The following is a 24,722-nucleotide window of genomic DNA, read 5'->3' as shown; positions in this document are numbered from 1 at the left end:
TCGCTCCCTCTCGCGAGAGCGGCGTGTGCGCGCAGGGAGGGGTGCGAGCGCTCAAGCCCCGCCCCCTCCTCCCTTCCAATCGGCTTTCAGATTCAGTTCTCGCGAGAAGACGGCCGCGCACCGCCCCCCCCTCCCCCGGCAGCCCTCATCAACCCCGCGAGGCTCTCGCGGGATTTGCGCTCCGCCGGGCGAGGGGCGGAGGCGCTGCCGCTGCTCTCGCGAGAGGCCGCCGGGTCTCGCGAGACGTTGCCGAGGTTGCCCCCCTTGGACGCGGAGCCGCTTCGCTTTGGGACGTGAGCGGGGGGCGGCGGCGGGGCCGGAGCGGCCGGGCCGGGGGTACCGGAGGTACCGGGGGCAGCGGCGGCCGCGGGGCCATCCGGAGCCTCCCGGTGCTGAGGAACGAGCGTGGGCCCAGGCCCCGCCTTCCCGGGGCGCCCCCGCCGCGGCGCTGCCCTCTGGGCCTGGGCCCCTCGGATGAGGCGGTGAGGCCGGGCCGCGTCCCCTTCCCCTCCCGGTGCCGGCCGCCCCCTTCCCGTCGTCCTTCCGCCGCCTCCGGGGCCTCGCTCCCCATGTAGGAGCGGCCGGGGGGGTGTCGGCGGCAGGGAGGCCCTTGGCCGGGGTGCATGGTGCGAGGGGCGGGCGTGTGAGGAAGTTTTGGGGGTTTCGGAGGCTTCTTCCCCCTCCGCTCCTCGGAGCACGGTGGAGGAGGAGGAATGCCAAACCCGGAGAGACATGGGGGCAAGAAGGACGGGGGCGGCGGGGGGTCCTCGCAGCACGCACCGGGCAGCGGCGGCTCCAACAGCAAGGAGAGGCACCGGCCGGCCTCCCGGCACCGGCGGCACAAGTCCAGGCACTCCAGGGAGTCACCGCTGGTGGCCCAGGAGGCAGCGGCATCCCTGGGCTCGACGATGAAGCCGCTGGTGGAATACGATGACATCAGTTCGGATTCGGATACCTTCTCGGATGATGTGGTCCTCAAGCTGGATAGGAGGGAGAATGAGGAGAGGAGAACGGACAGGAGCGAGAGGGTCCAGAAGCACCGGCACCATCAGCACAAGCGCGTCCGTGAGCTGATGAAGAGCAAGCAGTCGGAGAAGGAGAGGAAGCTGGAAAGGAGCCTGGATTCATCCAGTAGGTCTGGGTCCACCAAGGAGAGAATATCGGGATCTTCCAAGAGACTCCTGGAGGGTGAGGAGCATCCCAAGGCCTTGTCCTCAAAGAGTAGCACCAAGGAATCCCGCTCAGCCAAAGCGCACAAGGAGAAATCCAGGAAGGATCGGGAGCTCAAGTCCAGCCACAAGGAGCGCAGTAAAAGCCATCGGAAAAGGGATGCTCCCAAAAGTTACAAAACCATTGACAGTCCCAGGCGGAAATCCAGGAGTCCTCACAGGAAATGGTCTGACAGCCCGAAACTGGACGACAGCCCCTCAGGAGCCTCCTACATCCAGGAGTACGACCTCAGCCCTCCCCGCTCTCACACATCCAGTAACTATGATTCCTACAGGAAGAGCCCCGGGGGCTCCTCACGCCGCCAGTCCATCAGCCCGCCCTACAAGGAGCCTGTGGCCTACCAGTCCAACACCCGCTCGCCCAGCCCCTACTGCCGGCGGCAGAGGTCCATCAGCCCCTATACCAGGAGGCGTTCGTCCAGCTACGAGAGAGGCAGCGGTTCCTACAGCGGGAGGTCCCCCAGCCCCTACAGCCGCCGGCGCTCCAGCAGCCCCTTTGGCACCAAGCGCTCCGTGAGCCGGAGCCCCATCACCAGGTATGTGCTCTCAGTGTGGTCTTCCTCACCCCAGGGAAGAGGGAAGTGTATTGGGATGGTTGTGGGTACCGGGAGGTGTCACCCCCTTCCTCATCTCTATGGGCCCCAAGGTTGCTGGTTGCTTGGTATTGCTTTGCTTGGGGTCATGGTGATCCCTTTGGGAAACACCTTCCTGAGTGGTGGGAGGCAGCATCCATGTTGGCTCCCAGCAGAGAGGCCCAAGGCTGAATGAGCTGCCTGGATTAAATTACACCCACCTCTTGAGGTGGCCATGGTGAGGGCTGTGCTCGGCTCCCGAGGCTCTTCCCTGGGAGGGGTTCAGCCAGGGAGAAGGTTTTCACCTGTTTCAGGAAGCCTGGAGCCATTCAGTCCAGGTGGGAACTTGATCACCCCCTTCAGGAGGCTGCAGTGTGCTCTTGCTGAGCAGTCTTTTTCCTTCACCCCAAGCTGAACACACCTGAGCTCCATCTTCCTGGCCTAAACTTCCCTTTCTCAGTGCTGGGGTTTGTTGCTTCCATCCTGAAATTGGGGCATTCCCAGGGCTGGTAGAAACCAGCTGTGTTTTGGCTTAACTTATAGAAAGGTTTGGGTTGGAAGGGACGTTAAAGATCTTGGCTTAACTATAAATTTCTCTCCTTTTTCTTTAATCAGTAACTTTCCTACAGAAGGAAGCTGTTATTTGCAGGTGGTTCTGGGTGTTCTGTTTCAGGTGTTCATCATCACCCTGTTACCTGCACAAACCTAATGATTCTTCTTTCCTAGCTTCAGCTTATGTTGAGCTTCCAGTTGTCACCATGGGTACTGCAGAGCTTTGGTGGGAGCTCCATGGCAGTTAAGATGTGACCTGGAATGTAATGGCTGTAGCACAGTGTGGCAGCTGCATCCTCTAGGCCAAACAGGAGCTGCAAGGGAAGAGGCTGCCTCCAGAGCACGTTTGTGATCAGTACTTCCCAAAGAACACAGGGCTGTTGGAATCTGCCCTTTGTTACTAGAGCTCCTAACTTCAGGAATACCATCTCCCATAGTGGGCTTGGAATGGGGCCTTTGTCCTTGCTGGGAGAGCTGTGCTGGTTTTAGCACCCTGGATGCTGTTACATAAAATCTACTCATTCTGATGTGGTTTTACAGAGGGAGGATTCCCTTTGGGCTCTTCCTCCTCTGCCCTGTTTTCTCTATGTGCACCTGAGGTCCTCAATGGTTTCCTTCTCCCTCCCCTCAATCCTTTTTGCCCTGGTAGCACTGCTCCCACAGACTCTTTGCCAATACATTGGGAAGAGAAAATACAGCAGTAGGAAATGGATGTGCTATAATGGTGTTACAGCACCTGCTAAATGTCCATATTCAGCCTAAGCAGGGAGAAACCATGTGGGAATGAGGGTCTTATACTAAGAGGTGAGGTTTTTGCCCCCCAGATTACTCCACTTCCCAACAGAACCTGAAGCTTACTCTTGTTGTAGGTGTTAGGTTACTTCTGACTTGATCTTAATTATGGGAGCAACTTTGTGCTGCTTCCCTGAACTTCCATACCCTCACAAGGAACTTTTTGAGTGCATCTTTGACTCCCTGGCAAAATGCTGGACCTCAAAGCAAAACAGATTCCAAAGGTTACTGCCTGTTTACTCTCAGCTTGTACTGAATTCTTTGAATCTTGGACTTGATTTGGTAACCTAGTCCTCTTTCCTTCCTGGGCAGAGAACTTACTGTGTGATACACGCTTGTAAAGCAGAGCAGACAACATGGATTATGCCTTGAGAAGACGTCTGCCTGAAGGGATTCTAGTGAAGGGAAGAAGGGGGTTAATGCATTTTCCATATGTTAGGCAAACTGTAAGTTGTAATTGAGCTGTTAGCTTGGCTTTGCTGAGCTTGCAGCTCAGTGCTCAGGCAGTGGCTGCAGGCTCCTGGTCAGGTGTCTGCTCCAGCAGACAGAGGTGGGGCTGCCCCTCTGCTGAGGGCTGTGCAGGAGCTCCCCTCGGGTGGCTGAGCTGAGCTTTCCTCAGCAGCTCCACTGGGAGCAGCTTTGGTGGATGTGCTGCAGGTGAGTGTGGAATGGGGCAGCTGAGGAGTGACTGGGATGTCTTCTGTTGGCTCCTGCAGAGGGATGGTTTGGGAGAGGAGAGGGCTTTAACTGGCACACTCAAGCAGTGAACACCTGCCTGTGGCTGCAGTCCTTCAGAGGAGGTAACACAGGCTTTTCTGGGCCACTGAGTGACTTCCATTGACTGACAATGTAGTAGCTGGGGGGGTATTTTCAATGTATTCTGTGTCTTCTTTCATTTCCACGACCAAGCCTCAGTGTTAGGAAACTGAATCCATGTGCTTGCAGTGCTGATGGGAGGGAAATCCAGAATGTTTGCATTTCAAATGGCTGTGCAAAACAACTTGCTTTCCATTGAGGAGCAAATGAGGCTGATTGGGTCAGTAGGGAAAAGAACAGATGTGCCTTCCCATTCCCTGTAGCAACTGTTGGCATTGCAGCTGAAACTAGAAGAAATTCCAGAGTCCTTCAGCTTGCTGGAGTGGGTTGTGCTCTAAGTATAGCAGCTAAGTGTGAGTGTGTGCACGTGCTGTAGTAGTGGCCCCTGTCACACAGACCATTGCCACAGCAAAAGCATTTGCCTCCTGGCTGAGCTTGTTTCCTGAGCATGGGGCAGGCTTCCCAAGCACTCATTTCCATGTTACTCTTGACTTCTGTGGTGGCTTGGAGCAGGTGAAATGTTTTAATGTCTGTAGATGTCCCTAGGAGCTTGTGTAATGGGTGACCTGGGGCTTTGTTCTGCCAGCTGATGGAGGGTCTGATAGCCAAGGGCTATGAGTTGTGGTTGGTTTTAGCATGAGGAGGGCTGGAGGCTTCCAGCAATCCCTCTTCCATGCCCCATTCTAATCTTCTGATTGTATCAATTAAATCAATCTAATAATGCTTTTTCATTTGGATTTCCAGATGAGCCATAAGCTCTGCTTTGGGTTAATGTGCAGTGCTCATGGATCTTGCACTTCTCCTTTCCAGTGCTAGAGATACAACAAAGTGGGGCTTGGCCCCAAAGCATTTTTAACCACAGGAAGAACTGCAGTGGGACTGAATCTCCCATCCCTGATGATCTTAGCAGGGTAAGAAAGCTATAGAGAGTTGTCTTAACACATGTGAAGGGGCAGAAGTGCTGACTGGCTTCAAGAAAAGAGCCTTCCAGAGGATGGAAAGAGTATGTTCAAAAAACCTGGACATCTTCTGTCATCTCCTGAGAGCACTAGTAGTGATAAAAGCAAGTATAGCTGTGGAAGATCTCCAGCTGTAGTGCTGGTGGGACTGTTGTGTTCTCATATGAGATAGGGTCTGCAGTGATCTGTTACTGGTTGTGAACTGGTGGGAAAGCAGAGGAGCTGCTGGCTCTGGGGCTTCCTCAGCTCTGACAAAGGAGCTGGAAAATGGGCTTAAGGAAAAAGAGCTCTTTATAGGTAACTGTAGGTTATCATTGGTCAACTCAGGAGGGATAGCCTGAGTGATGCTCGTGGAGCAGGAATAAATGGCTTCAGTCCTGGTGGAACGAGGTAGAACTGGACTTCCGGGGAAGTTTATATCGGATCTGCTGAGTGATCTTGTTGGGAATGTTGCTCTGCAACCAGCTGAGTTGGAGTAATCATGGGCAGGATGAAAGATGGGATGAAACCAAGTATTGCAGCATCTTAATCTTAACCTGAAAGAATTGTAATAGGGAATGCTAACCCCATAACTATGTGTGGTTGCAGTAAGCTGCATCCTACAGGATCCAATAGGAATGCTGCCGTTAACATGCAAGGGTCTTTGAGCAAAACCAGAGCTGTGTTTTCAGCCCTGGGATGTGGCAGGTGAACTGCTGCCCAAGGGGCAAACTGCATCTGAGATTGTTACCTCCGGAAGCAGAAACCTTGGGAAAAGAGCTGATCCTGAGGCACATTCCCATTATACAAACACATGTAATGGAAGAGGAGAATAGTTGAGTTGACTTCAGATGACACTTTTGTTTTCCTCCTTCTGCTGTGTATTAATTTGGTAAGGCTAAAGGTAAGGCCTACCTGCACTTGTGCTCTTCGACCACTGTTAGCTGGAGGTTTGGGGTTGTACATACTAGTGAGAGGGCAGAATCCTTGGTGTAGCAAGGGAAGAGGATTGGGGGCAGCCAGCCCCTGCTCTCGCATCCTTACAGGGGCTGGTGGTGTCTGCAAAGGAATTTTGCTGTAGTCTCAGCTCTCCAGTTTATTTTCCAGCCGTTTGCTGTCTCAGGGTGGTCTTAATGTCTACTAGAAAGAGTAAATTACATTGAGTGCTGTTCCAAGGGAGCCTGTGTTCAAACCTGCTCGCTGTTAGGTGGGGTTTAGAACTACTGTGGGACTCTGTTTAGAGGCAGGTCCCCATCTTCACAACTAGATACTCCTGAGGAGTAACTCATGCAATCAGAGTAAGCTTTGAGCAGTTTCTGGTATCCAGAGAGTCTGATCTCAAGATGTCCTTGTTTTCCTGTTGGCTCACATGGCTTCTAAACCCCTCAGAGCCTATCACATGTACAGATAAAGTGTGCTGCCTCATAACCTCCAAAATCCTCATTGGAAGCAGTTGTGTCTTGTCAGGAATTGTGACATGGGCACTGGAAGTACCAGTTTCCAGTTCCATGTTGTTCCTGAGCTTGTTCCTACATCAGCTGATGGTTACTGCTGGGTTCACCCTGTGCTCTGGTGTGTACCCTCATGGTGCAAGGTGTTTCCTGCCTTGCTTGTGCCTCACAGGTTTCAGTGTGGCTTTATTTCTGCATACATACACCTAATGTAGAGCCTGCTTATTTTAACAGAGGCCCTCTGGATATACCTCAAGCAGAAGGACAATTCCTGGTGGATTGGGTGTTTCTCTTCTCCTGAATCACATTGTGCAAATCTGAGTTCTGATGATCATAAAAGAGCCAGGGAGGGGGGATAGGCTTGAAGTGAGGTGCTTTCTGAGGCAGCCTTCCCATGAAGGCAGTCATGTTTTATCCCTTGTTTGCTTTAAAATTGTACATAATAACTGGGAAAACTCTTTTCTTTAGTGCCTGCCTCTGTGATTCCCTTTCACCTTGGCCCACCTTCATCCTTCCTTTCTGCCTTGAACAGTGTGACAATGAGGATGGTCCTGCCACTGGACAGCTGGATGAGGACCTGAAACTCGCTCTGCTTTATCCTGGAAACTCCTTTCAGTAGCTTTCCCCCACAGGTGTTCAGGACTGTCTGACCTCAGCTGATGGGAGTTGTTTCCAGAGCGAGCTCTTGGTGTTGGTGAGTAGCTCAGGGGGTGAGAGATGCTTCGTTTCATTCATCCTCTCCCTGTTCCCCCCACAGGAAGTCTGTGAAGTCCCGAAGCCGCAGCCCTGCCTATTCAAGGCACTCTTCATCTCACAGCAAGAAGCAGAGGTCTGGGTCCCGCAGTCGCCATTCCAGCATCTCCCCCACGAGGCTCCCACTGAACTCCAGCCTCGGGGCAGAGCTCAGCAGGAAGAAGAAGGAGCGAGCGGCCGCGGCGGCGGCTGCAGCCAGGGTGGATGGGAAGGAAGCCAAGGGCTCTCCCGTGTTCCTGGCGAGGAAGGAGAACAGCCTGGCTGAGCTGAGGGAGCCCCCAACGGAGCCTAAGAAGAGCCTCAAAAGTGTTAAATCTGACAAGTCGTCTTCAGACACGGAGTCAGTGAATTTGCTGCACACGAATGCAGAGACTAAAACCGCTGCCGAGACAGCGAAAGCCAAGGCAGAGGAGAACTCGGAGAGGAAACATCCTGTTCCAGTCAGAGATTCCAAACAGCTGGGAGCAAAAGACTTGAAGCCTGTAGCAGTGGTAGAGGACCTCCTATCTCCAAAAGAGACAGACACAGCAGAGAAGGAGCTTCCACCCCCACTACCCTCAATAAAATCACCTCCTCCTCCCCTGCCGACAACCACACCACCACCTCCGACCCCACCGCTGCCGCCTTTGCCTCCATCACCTGCAGCTCCACCTTTGCCACCATCCCAACTGCCTCCCGTTCAGGTCCCTACTTCAGCCCCAACACCTTTGCCATCTTCTTCCCACCCAAGGACGTCTACTTTATCCTCTCAGGTGAACTCTCAGCCCTCTGTCCAAGTCGCTACAAAAACACAAGTGTCTGTGACGGCTGCTATCCCACACCTGAAAACTTCAACGTTGCCTCCGCTTCCGCTCCCCCCTATTTTAGTTGGGGAAGATGACTTGGATAGGTAAGGTCACACCACAGCCTCCGGGTTGCATTTAGAAGCTAAACGTTGAGATAGAGCTTCTTTGGGGTAGTTGAGCAGTTCATCCTCATCCTGCAGAGTACACTCAAGACTACTGCGTTATTACATGGCCCCAGTCCTCATTTTGGCTTTGTCAGGTTTATGTGGAGTTTTTTGGTGCCATGCAGTAGTTATGTGTTATCCCTGTGAGAAAAAGAGGTTTGGCTGCTGATTTAATGCTGGTTAGTAAAGGTTTCACATCACTCTTTGTTTGTATTTATGACAGTAATGTAGCATGGGTCTGGCATGATGCACCCCTTTGGTGCAGCTGTTTGCACAGACTTATCTTGAAACTGCTTTTTGAATGCCTCCAAAACCTGCACTTAATAACAGGGAACAGCTCAACAAGTCCTATACCAGAGCACAAACCAGAGTGATGGTGGTTCCAAATGCATCAGTCATGCAGGCTGGGCATGAAACTGCCCTTGGTTTAGCTGCACTATTGAGTCATTAATACAATCCTTACTGCTTATGAAGTAGGTGTTCATGTAAAAATGGAAGGGTGAGGCTGCACCGACTTCATCTTTCTGTTTCCTATTCTAACCAAAGCTCCCAGGCTCAATTCTGCCCTGTAAGAGCAGCTCCTGCCTTGGCTGCTGCTGCTCTGGGCCTTAATATCAGGTTGGCTGCAAAACCTTCCTGAGGGGTGGCTTTTGGTGGAGGGGAAAGGAGCAGAAGAGACAAAGTGGAGAGGAAGAGAAGCTACTTCCCCTTTTGTAGATGCTAATGTGTTGCAGTGCTGTTAACATCAGCACAGATACATTTTTCTCTGCTTAGCTTGTGTGTCTTTCCAGCCATCACTGAAGATGGCCTAGGTATCCTGTATGGGATTTAATGACTAGTGCTTAACACAGTGGTTATGACTTGGTTTAATTACTCTGTGGGTGAAGTGAGCATGGTTATGTTACATTTTCTCATTCACTGAAGTGATTTCCCTGCTATCCCTGTAAATGAGGGTGATGTTGTCACTTCAGTCAATGTGGAAGTTAGGCTCTGCCCATCCAAAACTGTGGAAGGTTCAGCAAACACTTGTTTAACTGCATCCGTGTTGAGCAGCAGCTTTTCCCAGCCTGCAGGATTTTGTTCCTCATTCCCAAACCAGGATTGCTCTGCAGATCCAGGGGTTTAACCTTTCTTTACCACCAGGTGTGGCTCGGTTTTGTCCAAGTGTGCTCTCTCTCTGCCATCACTATGAACTGAGGCATGGGGGTGATCCTGCAGCTGGTTGCTATGCTTAGTAACTGGATTTCCACTGCCTTTCCCAATGAAAGGATGGGAAATCCTGCTTTGTTTTGCTGAGTCTGGTGGCAGTTGCATGTGGCACTGATTGAGCAGCAGCTCACGCTTATTTGGCTGCTTTCATACATAGGAACACAACTTTTGTGGCTAGACTTTCATTTTCCATGCTGAGACTCCAGCTCTGAGCCTATGGAGAGTGCAGGATATGGAAACGTGCTTAAATGTGTCCAAGTACCAGATATGCCTCATTCAGTTTGGAGACTCCATCCTTTCCTGGTGCTTGCTGTCACCTCTGGAATGCTTTTAGACTGTGCAGCAGTCAGGGTGCATTGGGGGCTGCTTCACCTTGCAAGAGGTGTAGTGGTAGGGGAGGAAAGGCTGTGTAGACACCAATAGTACAAACTCTGTGTTCGAGGTTGCATTCAAAGCTCTGAAGGATTCATGGGGCTTTCTTCCTTCAAAATAAGGAACCCCAGACTGCTTTGGGTTGAAGGGACCTCAAAGCTCATCCAGTTCCACCCCCTGCCATGGGTCCCTTCAGCCCAAACCATCCTGTGGTTCTGTGATCACATCAGTGCTTCAGGTACACAGGGAAGCCATAAAGAAAGCAAAACGTGGTTGGGACAGCCTCCCATCTCCTATGTGCTGTTGTTGGGTCCTGCTTTGAAGAACCTCTTCTGAGGTTCAGCCAGGCTTCTGCCTGGGCTGGGGGTTATTCTGCACATCTGTGGTTAATGGAGGGAGAGCTCAGCCCATGCAGCAATCCCATTCCTGGTGTTTCTGGGATCTGGTGAGTGCTTTCCCTCATATGCCATCAGTGCTGCAGCTGCCTGGTGACTTGTTAGCAGTGGGAGAAGGCTGCTCCCCCATCTCTTACAGGAGGTATCCAAGCTCAGTGCCACAATTGTGTCCTTCTCTGTCCTTTCTCAACTCTGTTTCACAAGAGGTGGTTGTGGGGATTAGACAGTGCCTAATAACTGGGAAAATGACCTCCTTCCATTGCGGGTACATGTAGAGTTTTCCATGCTGAGGGTTAGACCTGACAGTGCTGGCAAAGAGCAAACCTGCCTGCCCTAAAAACAGCCCCTTGCGAGGGTGTTTGCATCTCCTCATCCTACTGGAGATGTGCATGGAGAAGAATTCCTGGCTATTCAGACCTTGGAATTCTCCCTGCTGCATGCAGGAGAGAGGCATTAGGTTCTGCCAGTCCAAGCCAAGCTTTTTGGATGCTGTTGGTAACTTTATTGAAGTCCCCTTTGGGGGCCTCAGCAGTACTCACAAGTCAGAGCTGCCTTTGGGTCCTGGCTAAGAAGTTCAAAGTCACTGATGTAGAGAGATGTCATCCTGGGTTTGTATTTTTAGTGCTCCTTAACAAGTCATGCATTTAATTTCAGTATGATAGAGACTGAATAGAGGAAGTAAGGGGGGAAAGTGGGGGCTGGGGGTAACCTGAACTGACAGGAAACTCACCATAACCCCTTATTGGTGCAGGATCTAGCTGCAGAGCTGGGTGTTTAGTTGAAGATGGTGCATTTAAACCTAACCCTGATGTATCATCATTGTAAACTTGAAGGTTTCTATTCAGCTATGCTCATTTTGGCCCTGTAACTTGGGCTCCTAACCGTGTTCTTGAGCTGCCCTGCAGCAGGCTGGCTTTGTTTGCTCACTGCCTCTTAAGTCTGACTTTTGTGTTGTATTAACTTTCCGGAGTTTAGTCCAAAAGAGATTCTTCCTCCAAAACCTGTGAAGAAAGATAGAGAGCAGAGACCACGACACTTACTCACGGACCTCCCGCTCCCCCCAGAGCTTCCTGGAGGGGATCCATCTCCTCCCGACTCCCCGGAACCAAAGGCAGCCACACCACCTCAGCAACCCTTCAAAAAGAGACCAAAGTAAGAGCCTTTCTCTTCTGTTGGCTTTTTGGAGCTGTTGGGTTTGTCTCTTCACACAGGTCTTGGTCTAGGTTTCCAAAGGTTTGGGTTTCCAGTGTAACCACAGCGCTGCTTGAAGAGCTGACTGAGCTCTTCCATTTGGAATGGAACCTGGCAGCTGCTTTGCCAGCTCTCAGCAGCCTCCCCACCATTGAGTGGATGGGGAGAACACTTAATGGGCACTTAGTTATAGATCTTGAGTCGGGTTTAATTCACTTGTATCCATTCTTTGTCCCCAGACTCGTTTGAGTGCTCTTGATTGAGGGAAGTGAAACGTGGAGAGAACAAGCTCATATTTCTGTTGTTTTCTTATGGGGTTGCTCACTTGGACCACTCACAGCTGGAGGCCACTTGCCTCATCTCTGTGAGAATGAACAGCACTTGGGGAAGAGGAGGAGGTTGTGGAAGGTGGGAGCCGGATGGAGCCTGGTTCAGGCTCACTACTGAAGCTGTGATGGCTTCTGTTGTCTTCCCCTTTGACCCTTCCAGGGTTAGAAGTTGCTGGAGTGTTTCAGATCCAATCTCCAGCCACATTTACCCTGAAGGTGCCCACATCCTTAATATACCAGTTCCTGCAGGGCAAAGAAACCTCCTGATGAGTATCCCTATAGAAAGCTCTTGGTGCTACCAGAAGTTTGCTATTCCGAACAAGAGGTGGACACCTTTTCTTCAGGCATGATTGTGTTGCAAGGTGTATAGAGCTTCCCTGACAATGAAACCCATGTGTTTTGTACACTGAGTGCTGGCTACACCTTCTTTGAAGTACAACTCAAATCCAGAATCACATGGATCTGCTTCCTTTCCTCTTCCAGAATCTGTTGCCCTCGGTATGGGGAAAGGAGACAGACGGAAAGTGACTGGGGGAAGCGTTGTGTGGACAAGTTTGACATCATTGGGATTATTGGAGAAGGGACATATGGGCAGGTGTACAAAGCCAAGGACAAGGACACAGGTAAGGATGCCAAGCGGCTTCAGGTTGCTTTGCACTTGAAGGTCTCATTCCTGTGGGTGTGCTTCAAACCCTTTCCAGTGCTAGTGGTGTGGCCTCCTCTGGACTCCCTCCAACAGCTCCAGGTCCCTCTTGTGCTGTTACCCCAGGGCTGGACTTAGGACTGCAGGGGGTGTCCGTGCAGCAGGGGGGAAGAATCCCATTCTGGCCACACTGTTGTAGCTTGTGGAGTGGTTTCCAGGGTTCATTTATGTCCACTTGTGTGACCCTACACTGAAGTAGATGAGGGGAGCACTGATGTCCCTGTCTGGAGCTGTTGATGTGCTAACTTCTAGCAGTGATTTTTACCTTGGTGGATGTTGGCTTTCAACTCCCCCTGGGAATCCCACCGAGCTGGTGGCCGGGGCTGTGTGCAGAGGCTTTGACAGTGCCTTGTCCCTGCAGGGGAGCTGGTGGCTCTCAAGAAGGTGCGGCTGGACAACGAGAAGGAAGGTTTCCCCATCACAGCCATCCGCGAGATCAAGATCCTGCGGCAGCTCATCCACCGCAGCGTGGTGAACATGAAGGAGATTGTCACGGACAAACAAGATGCACTGGATTTCAAGAAGGACAAAGGTAGCATTTGCTGCAGGCTGTGGTTTCATCAGCCAGAGAGCTGATGCAATCCCTTAGTGTTTGCTCTCGGGGTAGAACCAGAAATCCAGACCCTGCTCTAGATGTTCTTTCTTTGGGTTCCTCCTTGATGCAAAGCTCAGAGTTTGGTATCTGGATTTGGCCTCGCATCAAAGCATAGGTTCCAGTTAAAGTGAGGCCTCACACTGCAGAGCGAAGAGGTTTAAAAGGATGCATTGCATTCCTGGAGACTCCCAAAGGAAGCCTTTACAGGAGGGCTTTTAACACTGATTAGTGGCAAAAACCTTACTAATAGCAAGATGAGTTTTGTCCTCTGTCACTTTGGAAGAGGGAGGTGTTCCAGCATCCCACTAGCTGTTGTCTGGGGCCTTCTCTTCCATGAGGGAGCAGGGAACACCACAGACCTCAGGTCAAGCTGTGAGTGCAAGTAATCTCTTCAGCAACTTAGCTTAAAAGAAACAAATCCAAAAGAACCCAGGATTTCAAAGGAATTTATGGGAGGGCTGCTTGGTTGTGTTGGGTTTTTCCTCTCTTGAGGAACAAAAAGAAGTCTTTTAGGGTGTCCAGGAAACCTTAAGTCTCACATTGGGTGTGTTGGAGAAAATGCCAACAAAACACCAACAAGGCTATTTCAACAGTTGAATCCACTTCCCCTCCTCTTTGTTCTCTCCTCTTGTCTTAAATGATTTCTCTCTTTATTATATCAGGTGCCTTTTACCTTGTGTTTGAGTACATGGACCATGACCTAATGGGGCTGCTAGAATCTGGCTTGGTACATTTCTCAGAGGACCATATCAAGTCTTTCATGAAACAGTTAATGGAGGGGCTGGATTATTGCCACAAGAAGAATTTCCTTCATCGAGATATCAAGTGCTCCAACATCTTATTGAACAACAGGTAACCTGGGAATAGAAACACTTCAAGCCAAGCTCTTCCCTGCCCTCTCCCTGGGTTCACCTTGAGTATGGTTGGGAGCAGGAGGTGTTGAACCCTGCGTGTTTCCACATGGTGTGGTGGGTGGTTATGGTTAAGCAGTGGCTTTCCTGGGTGCTGCTGCTGTAAGGGTGAGCAGCCCCACCAGCCTTCACCTGGACTTGCTGCTGGTGGCACTCTCCCCACTGTTTTGCAGCTCTTTACAGTTAATTTTCATGTTGGCTTGAAATAAATGGGGCTCTGCACTTGGTCTCCATGGTATTTTGGCAAAAATCCTGTTTATTGGAAGCACTTGTATGCAGGGAAACCACTGAGGGTTAAGGTAGGAAGGAGCAGCTCTCTGTGAATGCTCTCTCCTTTAGATAGGGTTTGGCACTAACAGAGCTCATCACAGAATACATCACAATTACTCATTTGCTGTTAATTCTCAAGTCTTTATTTGGATACCCATAAGAAAACTTTGAGCCTGTGAGAATAATGCTGCACATAATCACATCCACATGTCTGGATATCCATCTGAAAAGGGTCCCTGGGACACTGGCCTGTTGGGAAGGGTGTATGGTAGAGATGGGACTAAATTATTGCCTTTTCTTGTTGTTTCTTTGAAGCATTCAATAGGATCTGGAAAATTAACACTGGTATATTCAAAAGTAATTACTGCTCCCATTGCTTTGTTGGGCCTTTCTACTATGTGGGGGATTTCCTTCCCTTTTCCTGTTGCTGTGTGTGAGCCTGGCTCTGGTTCAAACCAGTGACTGTCTTCTGTCTTTCAGTGGGCAAATCAAGCTTGCAGATTTTGGACTCGCCCGACTCTACAGCTCAGAGGAGAGGTGAGGCATGGGAGGAAGGGGGAAAGGCCTTCCATAGGTGGGATGAGCTCCTTTGTTCTTAATACCTGCATAGTCACTTCACTTGGAAGTCCTGACATTGCCTGAGGAGTGATTTCCAGGGTTAAGTGGTATAATGTAGCTCCAGCTGTTGCAAAAATATACTCCTGGCTGCTATTAATGGCTTTCCATTAGAGAAACCAGCTGATAAGGAGCAGAAACACCTTCCCTGCTTGCTCTAGCCCATGTTTGGCTTTGAGATCAGTTGCTGTTCAGCCATGGCAGCCTCCTGCTGCCTTTTATAGGTCTTGGGTGCCTACAGCTTGCTATCTGCCTATAGGCAGACCTGAAATCCCTGATGGCTCCCCAGCTCTATGTAACTCAGGCAGATGCTATGGAAGGCTGGCATTTGAAAGCCCACTCCTACTTACATGCCAAACACTGCCGTTGGGAAGTCAAAATTAGAGTTCATAAGGCTTTTTGTGGCACTTGGCCTCAGTCTGTGTTTGTGTCTTGCATTCCAGCCGTCCATACACCAACAAAGTCATTACGTTATGGTATCGACCTCCAGAGTTGCTGCTAGGTGAGGAGCGTTACACACCTGCCATAGACGTGTGGAGCTGTGGGTAAGTCCCTGCTTTGTGTCTGTGGGCTGTGACCATCAGCACATGGAAGCTGCTCTTTGCTTTGTGCTGATCTCTGAAGCTCTGTTCCAGCAAGGCAGAGTGGTGAGATAGTACAGGGATACTTCTAAACTTAAACTACACCACTTAGTAAAAACTCCTGCTTGGTATTGACATATGAGAGCATAAAAAAGTGTCTATTCTTGCTATTTAAATACCCAAACCAGCCAACCTTTGATCATAATGCACCACTAAGGAGGGGTGACAAGCTTACTCTGTGCTGGTTGTAGCTTCAGTGTATGGCTGTAATGGCCCTGTCAAACCTGGCCTTGAACACTGCCAGGGATGGGGCAGCCACAGCTTCTCTGGACCCCCTGTGCCAGTGCCTCAGCACCCTCCCAGGGAAGAATTTGGCACTGATTGCCATTGCTGTCAGCTTTAGAGTAGATATTAAGGACTGAGCCAGAATTGTCCCCTCCCTCCTTTTCTTTCCCTTTCAGCTGTACAAATGATGTGTGTACAAACCTTGTGTGCACAAGGCTGTGTCCTGTGCTTGGCAATGACAAACACTGAGCTTCAGGCAGCTGAGGATGGTTTGGGCAGGCAGATACCCTCCCTTCAGTAAAGCTGCAAAGAGAAACGGGCTGGATCTGAAGGCAAATGAGCTGCCTGGCTGTTTCCTTGTCACATTATTGCCCCGTCCTCCTCTCCCTGCAAAGAGTTAAAGCATGAAGCCAGTGTTAACCAGCCTGGTAGTGAACGCTATTTCCCAGCTGCGTGGAATCAGTGACTCTGTACACATAGGTTAGTTTGTCAGTCCTCAACTACAAGCCCTGATGCAAATAACTCTCCTCAGGCAAACCTGCTCCTGAACAGAAATACTGCAGTGTTCAAACGACCATCCCAAGGGTTTGCTGTCGTGACCTCTTGCTTTTCCTCTTTCCAGCTGTATCCTCGGGGAACTGTTTACAAAGAAGCCTATTTTTCAAGCCAATCTGGAGCTGGCTCAGCTTGAATTAATCAGGTAAAGCATTGCACATGCATGCCTATGAGAAGTGGTACTGCAGAAACTGCTCATGCACACAGGCTCTGTGTTAGAAGAGCTCTCTTTCTCTAACCTGCCTACAGAATAGGAGCAGCAAATGATGGTAACTGCAGATGTGAAGAGGTGGGCATTTAGGGGTGTGTGGCTGCTAATGCAGGCACTGTCTGGAAACTTTGCTGTTGGTAGTTGAGTGTGCAGTGAACCTAAATTACATCCCGCACTGAAAATCTGTTGTGTTGGAAAGCTTACAGACTGAAGGTATTCATTTTACCTCTTTATTTAACCTCTGAGGGTTATCTCACCATAACTGATTAACCAGAACTAGGTTATTGGTACCATAAGTTGCTAAGGAAGAGAAATAACTGTTCCAGCTGAAGCCAGAGCAGTTGGGGTTGGGGACTCTTCTCCTCCTGGCTGCGTTCCACTCACTGACCATCCTCTGCTCTTCTGGTTGGCAGCCGGCTCTGTGGGAGCCCCTGTCCAGCAGTGTGGCCAGATGTCATCAAGCTGCCCTACTTCAACACTATGAAGCCGAAGAAGCAATACCGGAGGCGCCTGCGTGAGGAGTTCTCCTTGTGAGTCTTGGTAGAGGAGAGGATGAGTAGCTGCGTGGGGGTTATGTGCAACTCATCTGCTCTCCTTCAGCTCTAGTCTACCTGGCAGGGTAAAGCAGTGCCTCCCTTCCTTGCCCTCTCCAGGAGGGTTTCCTCCTTCTGGGTAAAGCTGGAATGGGGTCATTGTCCCTCTCCTAAACACCTCATCTGCCACAGGTGCCTTCTGGAGGGCTCGTGATGCTTAGGCAGGATCTGTGTTGGGAAGCACTTGTCAGTGTTGTGTTCCACAGGGCTAAGGCTGGCTGACCTCAGAGATGTGCTCCCTGAGGGGAGAGTATGATTGTGTGATATTCCCATGGGATTTCTAGCTGAACTGCTGTTCCTAAACAGCAGAAATTCCACTGAAAATACCCCATATCTGATGCCTGTTCTGGTGATGTCTTTGGGCTGTTGCATCACCTAGTAACTGATTTTGACTGCAAGGGTTTCTCTTAGGCCTGAGGTGCCTTTCTGAGAGTGCCTGTTCACAACGAGCCCTGAACTCAGCTGTATTTCCACCTCTCCCCAGCATTCCTTCGTCTGCTCTTGACCTGCTGGACCACATGCTGACACTAGACCCTGGCAAGCGCTGCACAGCAGAACAGGCCCTGCAGAGCGACTTCCTTAAGGATGTTGACCTCAGCAAGATGGCCCCTCCAGAGTAAGTTCCAGTGGGTTCCCTGCTAACAAGCTGTGGGAAAGAGCCCCCCTGGCTTGCCCTTGTCGGGGGGGAGGTCAGTCAGAGTTATGATTTCTGGATTCCTTTTGTGTGTTCTGTTGTATGGCTGAGCAAATAGCTCTTCTGTGCTCTTGGCTTTCTGCCTGGTATCAGGCTGGGTTTAGAAAGCTCAGTTTAATGCTCACAAGGTGCTCTAAAACTCTGTTGGAAGATACAGGAGGGTAGCATGTAGCATCCCTCTGTCCTGTGTGCCAGGGGGACTGGCCAGGCCTTGTTTGTACTTGACTCAGGGGCTGTTGAGCAGTGTCCCATGCGGCTCTTCCACTCCAGTAATCAAGGCGTAAAGCTCTGCTCTTACTGGGTGCAAGTGGCTTTTGAGCTTCCCTTTAGAGGTACAAAAGGGACCTAACTCCTTAAAGCTGCCAGATTCAGCTGGCAAGCTTGTGTGCATTGTGGCTAACGCTGTCCAGCTGGGAGGGAGATCCGGCTGCAAGTGAAACGATTCCCATCCGATTCTGCTGCCTTGCCCCTGCTTGGAACATCCATGCTTCTCCTCCAGCACCGATGACTTCTGTGTGCTGGAGGGTTACACTGGTGCCACATCCTAACTGCCACGTGTTGTTCCCTTCCAGCCTCCCGCACTGGCAGGACTGCCACGAGCTGTGGAGCAAGAAGCGGCGGCGGCAGCGGCAGAGCGGCATCGCAGTGGAGGAGCCACCGCTCTCCAAAGTTCCTCGGAAGGAAACTACCTCTGTTCCAAGCACAGACCCTGTCAAAAACCACAGCAGTCCTGTGCCCCCCCAGCCCGCCCAGCTCAAAGCAGAGCCTGGGGCTGCAGATGCAGTAGGTCAGTGCCCAGCCTGCTCTATAGATGGTGCCTGGTAATGGTACCTCCCTGCTCGCTCTCTGGCTTGGGGCTGGTTTGAAGCCAGGCTTGTTCTTTCACCTCTGTTTCTGCAGAAAGGCAAATGCCAGGTTTTCCCCATCCTGATTGCCTCAGGAATGTCTTATGGAGGAGCTGGCTGTGAATTTGTTCTAGGAGTCCTATTGGTTCTGAAACACGCTTCCACAGAGATGAACGGAAGGACTTACTGAGTCATTGAAGTGAAGGAACAGATCTTAGGCTGGAAGGTGCAGCCATGTAAAGGGTGTGCAGATGAGCTGAACTCTCTAAAGCTGAGGCATGGGATCTCTCAGGCTAGTGGCTGGTGGGTGAAAGTGCACATTATCACGCTCTGCTTGGTGCAGGGAAGATCACTTGGCCATAGAGACTTGCAGGACCGGGTTTCTAAAGGTGTGAGCAGCCTTCCTGTGTCTCAAAAGTAGTTGGATGGGAGGTATATTGATTCCTGGGAATACAGAGCTATGCAAAGCTACCCAGGCCATGCTGATTGTTCTATAGAAGCCTTATAAAAACCCAGATATGGGCTAAAGCTTCCTTTGTCTCAGACGTTGTGCTGACAAGTAATGAGGAAGACAGTTCTTGCTCCAGGGAATGCACAATCCATGTGTTCAATGAAACATGGCAGATGGACAAAAAGGTGGTGGTTGGATTAACAAACAGCTGAGAAAAGTGAGTGTCGTGTTCTTAGTTGCCTACCAGCAAGAGGAGCTTCATTTTAAGCTTTTTAAACCCAAACCTTTGCAGCTTTCTGCCCCAAAAGCTTGCCTTACAAAGGTAGTGTCAGTGTGAAGGGACACTGTTGGCACTTGTCACTCGGGAGGCTCTGCTCCAGCATGGTGCAGAGGGAGGTGATGCCACTTGAGGGTTGTGTTTCAGACTAACCTGGATACTTGCAGGTCAGGACAGTCTCCTATGATCCCAGGCCAGTTTTCAGCAAGCAGTTGCCTTCTGCTTGACCTAATTCTTTTGCTGTGTCAGGGGAACACACCCTTTCTCCATCCCAAAGAGCAGCTCGGCTTCATCCCGGGAAACCTGCTTCCCAGTGCATAGGGAGTGCTGCTCATGCACGGAATGCTGCAGGAGGGGCTGAGCTGCTCTGATTGCCACCGAGGTGGGCTGGGGGTTTCCATGTTCATTGCACATCTCAGCCTCACTGCTGTAACTGGTGCCGTCCTTGGCTACCGGGATGCTCAGACTGGGAGGTCTGGCTCAGCTGAGCTCGTTTCAAGCAGCAGCCACGTGTGCAGCTGTGCTGGTGGCTCTGAGAGGGAGCTGAACCTCGGGTGAGTGCAGTGTGTGCACAGTACCACGGGGTGCTGCTGCAGTGCTGTCAGAGCTGATGGCAGCCCGGAGGGGGCAAGCTGAGCAAACCATCCTGGAGCCTCCATGCCTTCCCCCAGCACAGGGTCACAGAGGAGGGGGATGCAGTGTCAGCAGTACAGGTTGGTGCAATGTGGCTCTGTGTAACCTTCCTATGATGCTGCTTGTGTTTCCAGCAGGCCTCGGAGAGATCACCCAGCAGCTGAATCAGAGCGAACTGGCTGTGTTACTGAACTTGCTGCAGAGCCAGACTGATCTGAGTGTCCCACAGATGGCCCAGCTGTTGAATGTTCACTCAAACCCAGAGATGCAGCAGCAGCTGGAAGCTCTCAACCAGTCCATCAATGCTCTGACAGAAGCCACCACACAGCAGCACGAGTCTCAGGCAGCAGCAGCAGCAGAGGAAGCCATAGAGGAGCCACCCGCAGAGGCACAGCTACCAGAGGAGCAGGCGACTCCAGAAGCAGCCAGTGCTCAGGGAGACATGCAGAACGTGCTGGCTGTTCTGCTGAGTCAGCTGATGAAGAGCCAGGAGCCTGTTCTGACCCTGGAGGAGAGCAATGGGGAGAAGAGCAGTGAGCAACGGGGGCCGAGGAAAACCCCAACGGTGCAGCCAGAGGAGAGTACAGGTAAATAACGTGCCCGTGGCTCGTGCATCTGGGGTGCCACACTCTTGGTTGAGCAGCTCAAGTGTTCCACGTGAGGGCCTCTGGTTGATCTGCAGCCAGGAGGAGCTGAGAGGTGTGACAGAGGGAGCAGGGGCTGTGGGTGGGCAGAGGGGAGAGGTGCTGGGTGCCAGAATGGGGGCAGGATTTCAGCACTGAGGCAGACACTGACCTACTCCCTGCAGTAAGTGCTCGGGAGGTTTTAACAACTGCAGCAAGCCAAAACGTGGCAATCCTTCCTTCTCTGCTTCACATCCCCAAAGCATATTGTAGTGTTCCATCAGTGGAGATGAAAGGTTTTGGGGTTTGGCCAGAAATGAAAGGGAAGCCCAGAGGTTCAGTTCTTCCTCCAGCACCCCTAAGCATCAGTTTACACATCCAGGTAGGTTTTTCCACCCAGGACATGGAATCCCTGCAGGTTTTCCCATCTTGCTGCTTATCCCAACTGTTCTTTCACCGTTCCCTTCTTGCCCTCCAAAAACAAGGAAATGAAGACAAATGTGCAGAGATGATTGTGAAGAACATGAGAACTGAAACAGTGGCGAGTGCTGGAAGGGAGGGGGACAGTAGCAATTGGGATCAACAGGAACTGGTGCATCCAGCTTTGAGTAGAATCATAGAAGAGTTTGGGTTGGAAAGGAGCTTAAGATCATCCAGTTCCAACCCCCTGCCATGGGCAGGGACACCTCACACTAAACCATGGCACCCAAGGCTTCATCCAACCTGCCCTTGAACACTGCCAGGGATGGAGCATTCACAGCCTCCCTGGGCAACCCATTCCAGTGCCTCAGCACCCTCACACTAAAGAACTTCTTCCTTAGATCCAATCTAAACCCCCCCCTGTTTCAGTTGAGTGCTGCCATCCAAAGCTGAGCTCCCCTGGTTCTTGTAGAGCAGGCAGGAGGCATGTTGCAAAGAGCAGTTTGTCTCAGTGAGCGCTGGGATGTCCTTGCCGAAGGTGAGTGTAAATGTCTCCATGTCTCTTGTTTCTGTTGATTTTTTGGCTTTATTAGCAACCTCCCGTGACGACCTCACCAAATTGTAGAAGCACCTCCCGGGTATGTCCCAGACTCTCCAAGGGAGCCTCTTTTGGCCACACACCTCCTCTGCAATGTAGCTGACCGTGCTGTGTTCTCGTGCCTTCGACACACCCGCCCACCACGAGCCAGTTGTGACCGTGCTTGTCTTGCCTGGTTCTTTTCTCTTTCTGCCCTAGTCCTGGAAGATAACTAGGTTCTTGTAGAGCAGCTTCAATTCAATAACCTTGTTCTCTGTTTATAACGATTTTAAAGGAGATGCTGTCCCCCAATCGGCTTGGCTTCCCCAATGACCTGAAGATTGTGTTCTGGATTGCAATACAATCTAGTTTTAAAGTGGACTGATGGGTGGAGGGGTGGTCCTGGAAGACTACTGGTTTTCACAATAAAGTTTGACCTTTTTAATAACCAGTTTTGCAAATGATTTGAGGATCTGATTCAAACCAAGGTGTTTGTGGCCTCTTGTGTCATCGCCAGTAAGAACTTTAATCATGGGGTAGCTGAGCCTGGTCGCTGGATGGGAATCGAGGCAGTTCAGTTGTGTTGCTCTGCAGGAGTCAGGATGGGTTGCTGGGAGCAGGTCGTGTCCCGTGTTGTCCCCTTGCTGCTTGCCCTTAGCAAGGGGGAGAGCCAGAGCTGTCTTTGGTCTTACCCATCACCTAACCAGGCTGCTTTGTTGTTCTGCTGCCTCGAAAGCAGTAACACAAAGCAGTGAGAAGGTGGTGATGGGGTGTGAAGGGTGCTCTTGTTCTTGCTAGCACAGAACAAGTCCTTTTGAAACAGGAATGTTGGTGATTTCAGGTCTGAGCTGGGGAGAAGGGGGTTGGGCACGGGGACAAAAGGGTTTTCTCATGTTCCAGGGCAGTCTGTGTGATGCACGCAAGGATTTGTGGATTGAGATTGCTTTGGGCTCTGTGCTGGAAAATGTCGGGACACAGGAGGCTGTACCCACTCCTTCAGTGTGGCCTTGGGGTTGGCTTTTGGTTTTGTGGCTTTCCTAAACCAGTCCATCACTCTGAAGGCACCAGTGAGCCTGGGACCGAAGCATTAAGGCCACGGCATCCCTCTGCAGCAACCCCATGTGCAGCTCCATCCATCTCCCGCTTGGCATCAGCCTTCTGATCCAAGAGCAGGAATCCCTCCCACGGGTACCCATGGGTTAGGGGAGCTGTTGCCCACTGGATGCATGGAGAAAACTAAAGGATGCTTTGTGTGCGCTGCCAGATCTCCATCTCCCCCAGCGCATCCCAACTCCATAGGCTGGGTTTGGAAGGGGGGGTGGGTGTTATGTTACTGAATCTATTGCTGTCTGCTCGCTGATGTTATAAGCTGGTGTTTAAAAGCAGTAACCCTTCCACAGCGTGTCCTCCTCGCGTTGTCCCACCCGAGAAGAGACCCCCCGAGCCCCCCGGACCGCCGCCACCGCCGCCTCTGGCCCAGGACGACCTCTCCAATGCAGCCCAGGAGCTGAACCCGGCCGTGACCGCTGCTCTCCTGCAGCTCTTTTCCCAGCAGGAGCCGGAGCCACAGGAGCATCAGACTTCCAGAGCCACGGATTACAGCAGATCCCGCTCCTCCAGGACTTACAGCACCGACAGCTCCGAGGGCGGATTCGGAGCCGAGGAGCTGAATTCAGGCCAGAGCCTCCTGGAACCTTCTGCTCAGCCTCTGGGGAAAAGCAGGACCTTCTTGGGCTCCGTGAGCCACCTCGGGGAGACCAGCAGCTACCAGGGCACAGGCTCTGTCCAGTTTCCAGGGGACCAGGACCTGCGCTTCGCCCGCGGCCCCGTCGCCGTGCACACGGTTGGCCAATCCTTCCCTAAATCCGAGGGGAGCAATAACACTCTGGTCCATCCCGAGGCCAAAATCCACAACTACAGCGAGCTGGGCCCAGCCAGTGGGGCAGGAACAGCTCCCAGCTGGGGTGCCCCAACCCAAGCCACCTCTTCCTATGGGAAGGCGTTCCGTGGGGCTGGCAGAGTGCCTCCGCGGGGAGGACGGGGCAGGGGGGTTCCCTATTGAGCTGCCCTCGTCCTCCCCTCCTTCACCTCCACCTTTAGCACCACGGCTCCAGTTTGTGGCCCGGAGCAAGGTCTCATTTCTCTGCATTTCAGCTGCTGCAATGCTCCCTGTTGTTATTCCTTGCTAGGCTGCCACCGGGATTCACCGGAGGGGTCCCCACTTGGGTGCCTTTGTGCTTGCTGAGTGACTAAACTGACCCCCCCAAGGTGGGGGTGAGCTTCCTGCCCTCGTGGGGGGGGGGGATCCATTGCAAATAGGAGGAATGAAACAAAACCTGAGCACAGGGCAATAGGAAATCCCTCAATCTCTCACTAGTGCTTCCCTGGGGAGGGGGGAGCGCAGGGTTCAGGTATAGGGCTAAGGGGACAGGTGGTCCCAAAGTGAGGAGTTTGGTTTTTTGTTCCTGATTCCCTTTGAAAACAATAAAAAGAGGGGGAATCTATTGCTGGGAATTGGTTATCCCAGCTCTGGAGAGCCGGGATGGGCACTGGCTTGGCCTCAATTGATCCAGTATTGCTGTGAGCTCCAGGTCCAGGATCCCTCTCACTTGACTGTAGCCTTAATAAATGGGCTTTTGGGGGTTTGTACCTTTCCCACTGCCACTTCCCAGTGGGAATGCTCCTGGGTTTTTGTTTCTTTTGTTTCCAGAGCTCCCCAATTCCTTTCTCCTTTGAAACTTCCAAACCCCACAGCAGGAAAAGAAACCCAAAGCCAACTTCTGGGGGGGAATTCTTGCCATGTAGGAGCAGCTTTTGGAGCCTGGGCTCCCGGAGCAGCAGCTCAGTCCTTGGAGGCTTTTCCAGGCATCCCTGTATCATTTCTAGAAGCATATATATATATATATATATTTTTGTTGTGTTCAAGGAAGTCTCGACGATGGAATTCCTCCTCCTGCAGAGCCCTGCGCTGTTGTCCCTTTCAATGACACTTAAAAGAGATGAATAAAACAAAGGTACATGTGGATGAGCTGCTTTTTTGTCCCTGATTAGGCTTTTCCTATGGAAAACATCCTTGGACAGCCACCAGGCTTCCAAGCTGGGAAAACCTGGGGGGTGAGGGGATGGGGTTGGGGGGGTGGGACCTTGTTCTTTGTGGGGGTTGAGTTCATGTGTGTGGATGGAGGGAAGGGGCAGATGTGATGCACCTGGATGGGTGCTGGTTGATGTGAGGGGGAGAGGAAGCAGCTCTGTGCTATGTGGTGGTGATGAGCAGGGACCAGCAGCTCCTTAGCAGAATTCCAGGCTCCATGAGTTGGGGTTTGCTTTAATTTGGG

At 51.6% G+C, this 24,722-nt stretch overlaps 1 protein-coding gene across 4 annotated transcripts; it reads left to right on the top strand.

The window, feature by feature from the left end:
* Positions 1-266: 266 nt before the first annotated feature.
* Positions 267-24,410, top strand: CDK12 (cyclin dependent kinase 12). 4 transcript variants are annotated; one of them, XM_005140477.3, is made up of 14 exons: positions 267-1,765; positions 7,108-7,992; positions 11,004-11,180; positions 12,032-12,171; positions 12,613-12,783; positions 13,509-13,698; positions 14,508-14,564; positions 15,086-15,187; positions 16,131-16,208; positions 16,688-16,804; positions 17,352-17,483; positions 18,134-18,348; positions 19,905-20,354; positions 22,788-24,410. In XM_005140477.3, exons 1-14 carry the CDS (start codon positions 714-716, stop codon positions 23,447-23,449), a joined length of 4,428 nt encoding a protein of 1,475 aa, XP_005140534.2. In that variant the 5' UTR covers positions 267-713; the 3' UTR covers positions 23,450-24,410. The 4 variants fall into 4 exon arrangements, with proteins under 4 accessions (XP_005140534.2, XP_033925922.1, XP_033925924.1 ...); XM_034070031.1 differs by having other exon boundaries at positions 19,902-20,354; XM_034070033.1 differs by lacking the exon at positions 22,788-24,410 and adding an exon at positions 21,404-21,835 and having other exon boundaries at positions 269-1,765.
* Positions 24,411-24,722: the final 312 nt, after the last annotated feature.

Source organism: Melopsittacus undulatus, chromosome 17, assembly GCF_012275295.1.
Source record: "Melopsittacus undulatus isolate bMelUnd1 chromosome 17, bMelUnd1.mat.Z, whole genome shotgun sequence".
Taxonomy (NCBI): domain Eukaryota; kingdom Metazoa; phylum Chordata; class Aves; order Psittaciformes; family Psittaculidae; genus Melopsittacus; species Melopsittacus undulatus.
The sequence above is the reverse complement of the archived record's forward strand: the minus strand, read 5'-3'. Positions and strand labels throughout refer to the sequence as shown.

Bases quoted from the DNA above. Each gene is read 5' to 3' on its own strand.
- CDK12 (XM_034070031.1), top strand. From the start codon at position 714: ATGCCAAACCCGGAGAGACATGGGGGCAAGAAGGACGGGGGCGGCGGG. The intron at 12,172-12,612 runs GTAAGGATGCCA...TTGTCCCTGCAG, and splicing joins AGCCAAGGACAAGGACACAG to GGGAGCTGGTGGCTCTCAAG. The intron at 12,784-13,508 runs GTAGCATTTGCT...TTATTATATCAG, and splicing joins GGATTTCAAGAAGGACAAAG to GTGCCTTTTACCTTGTGTTT.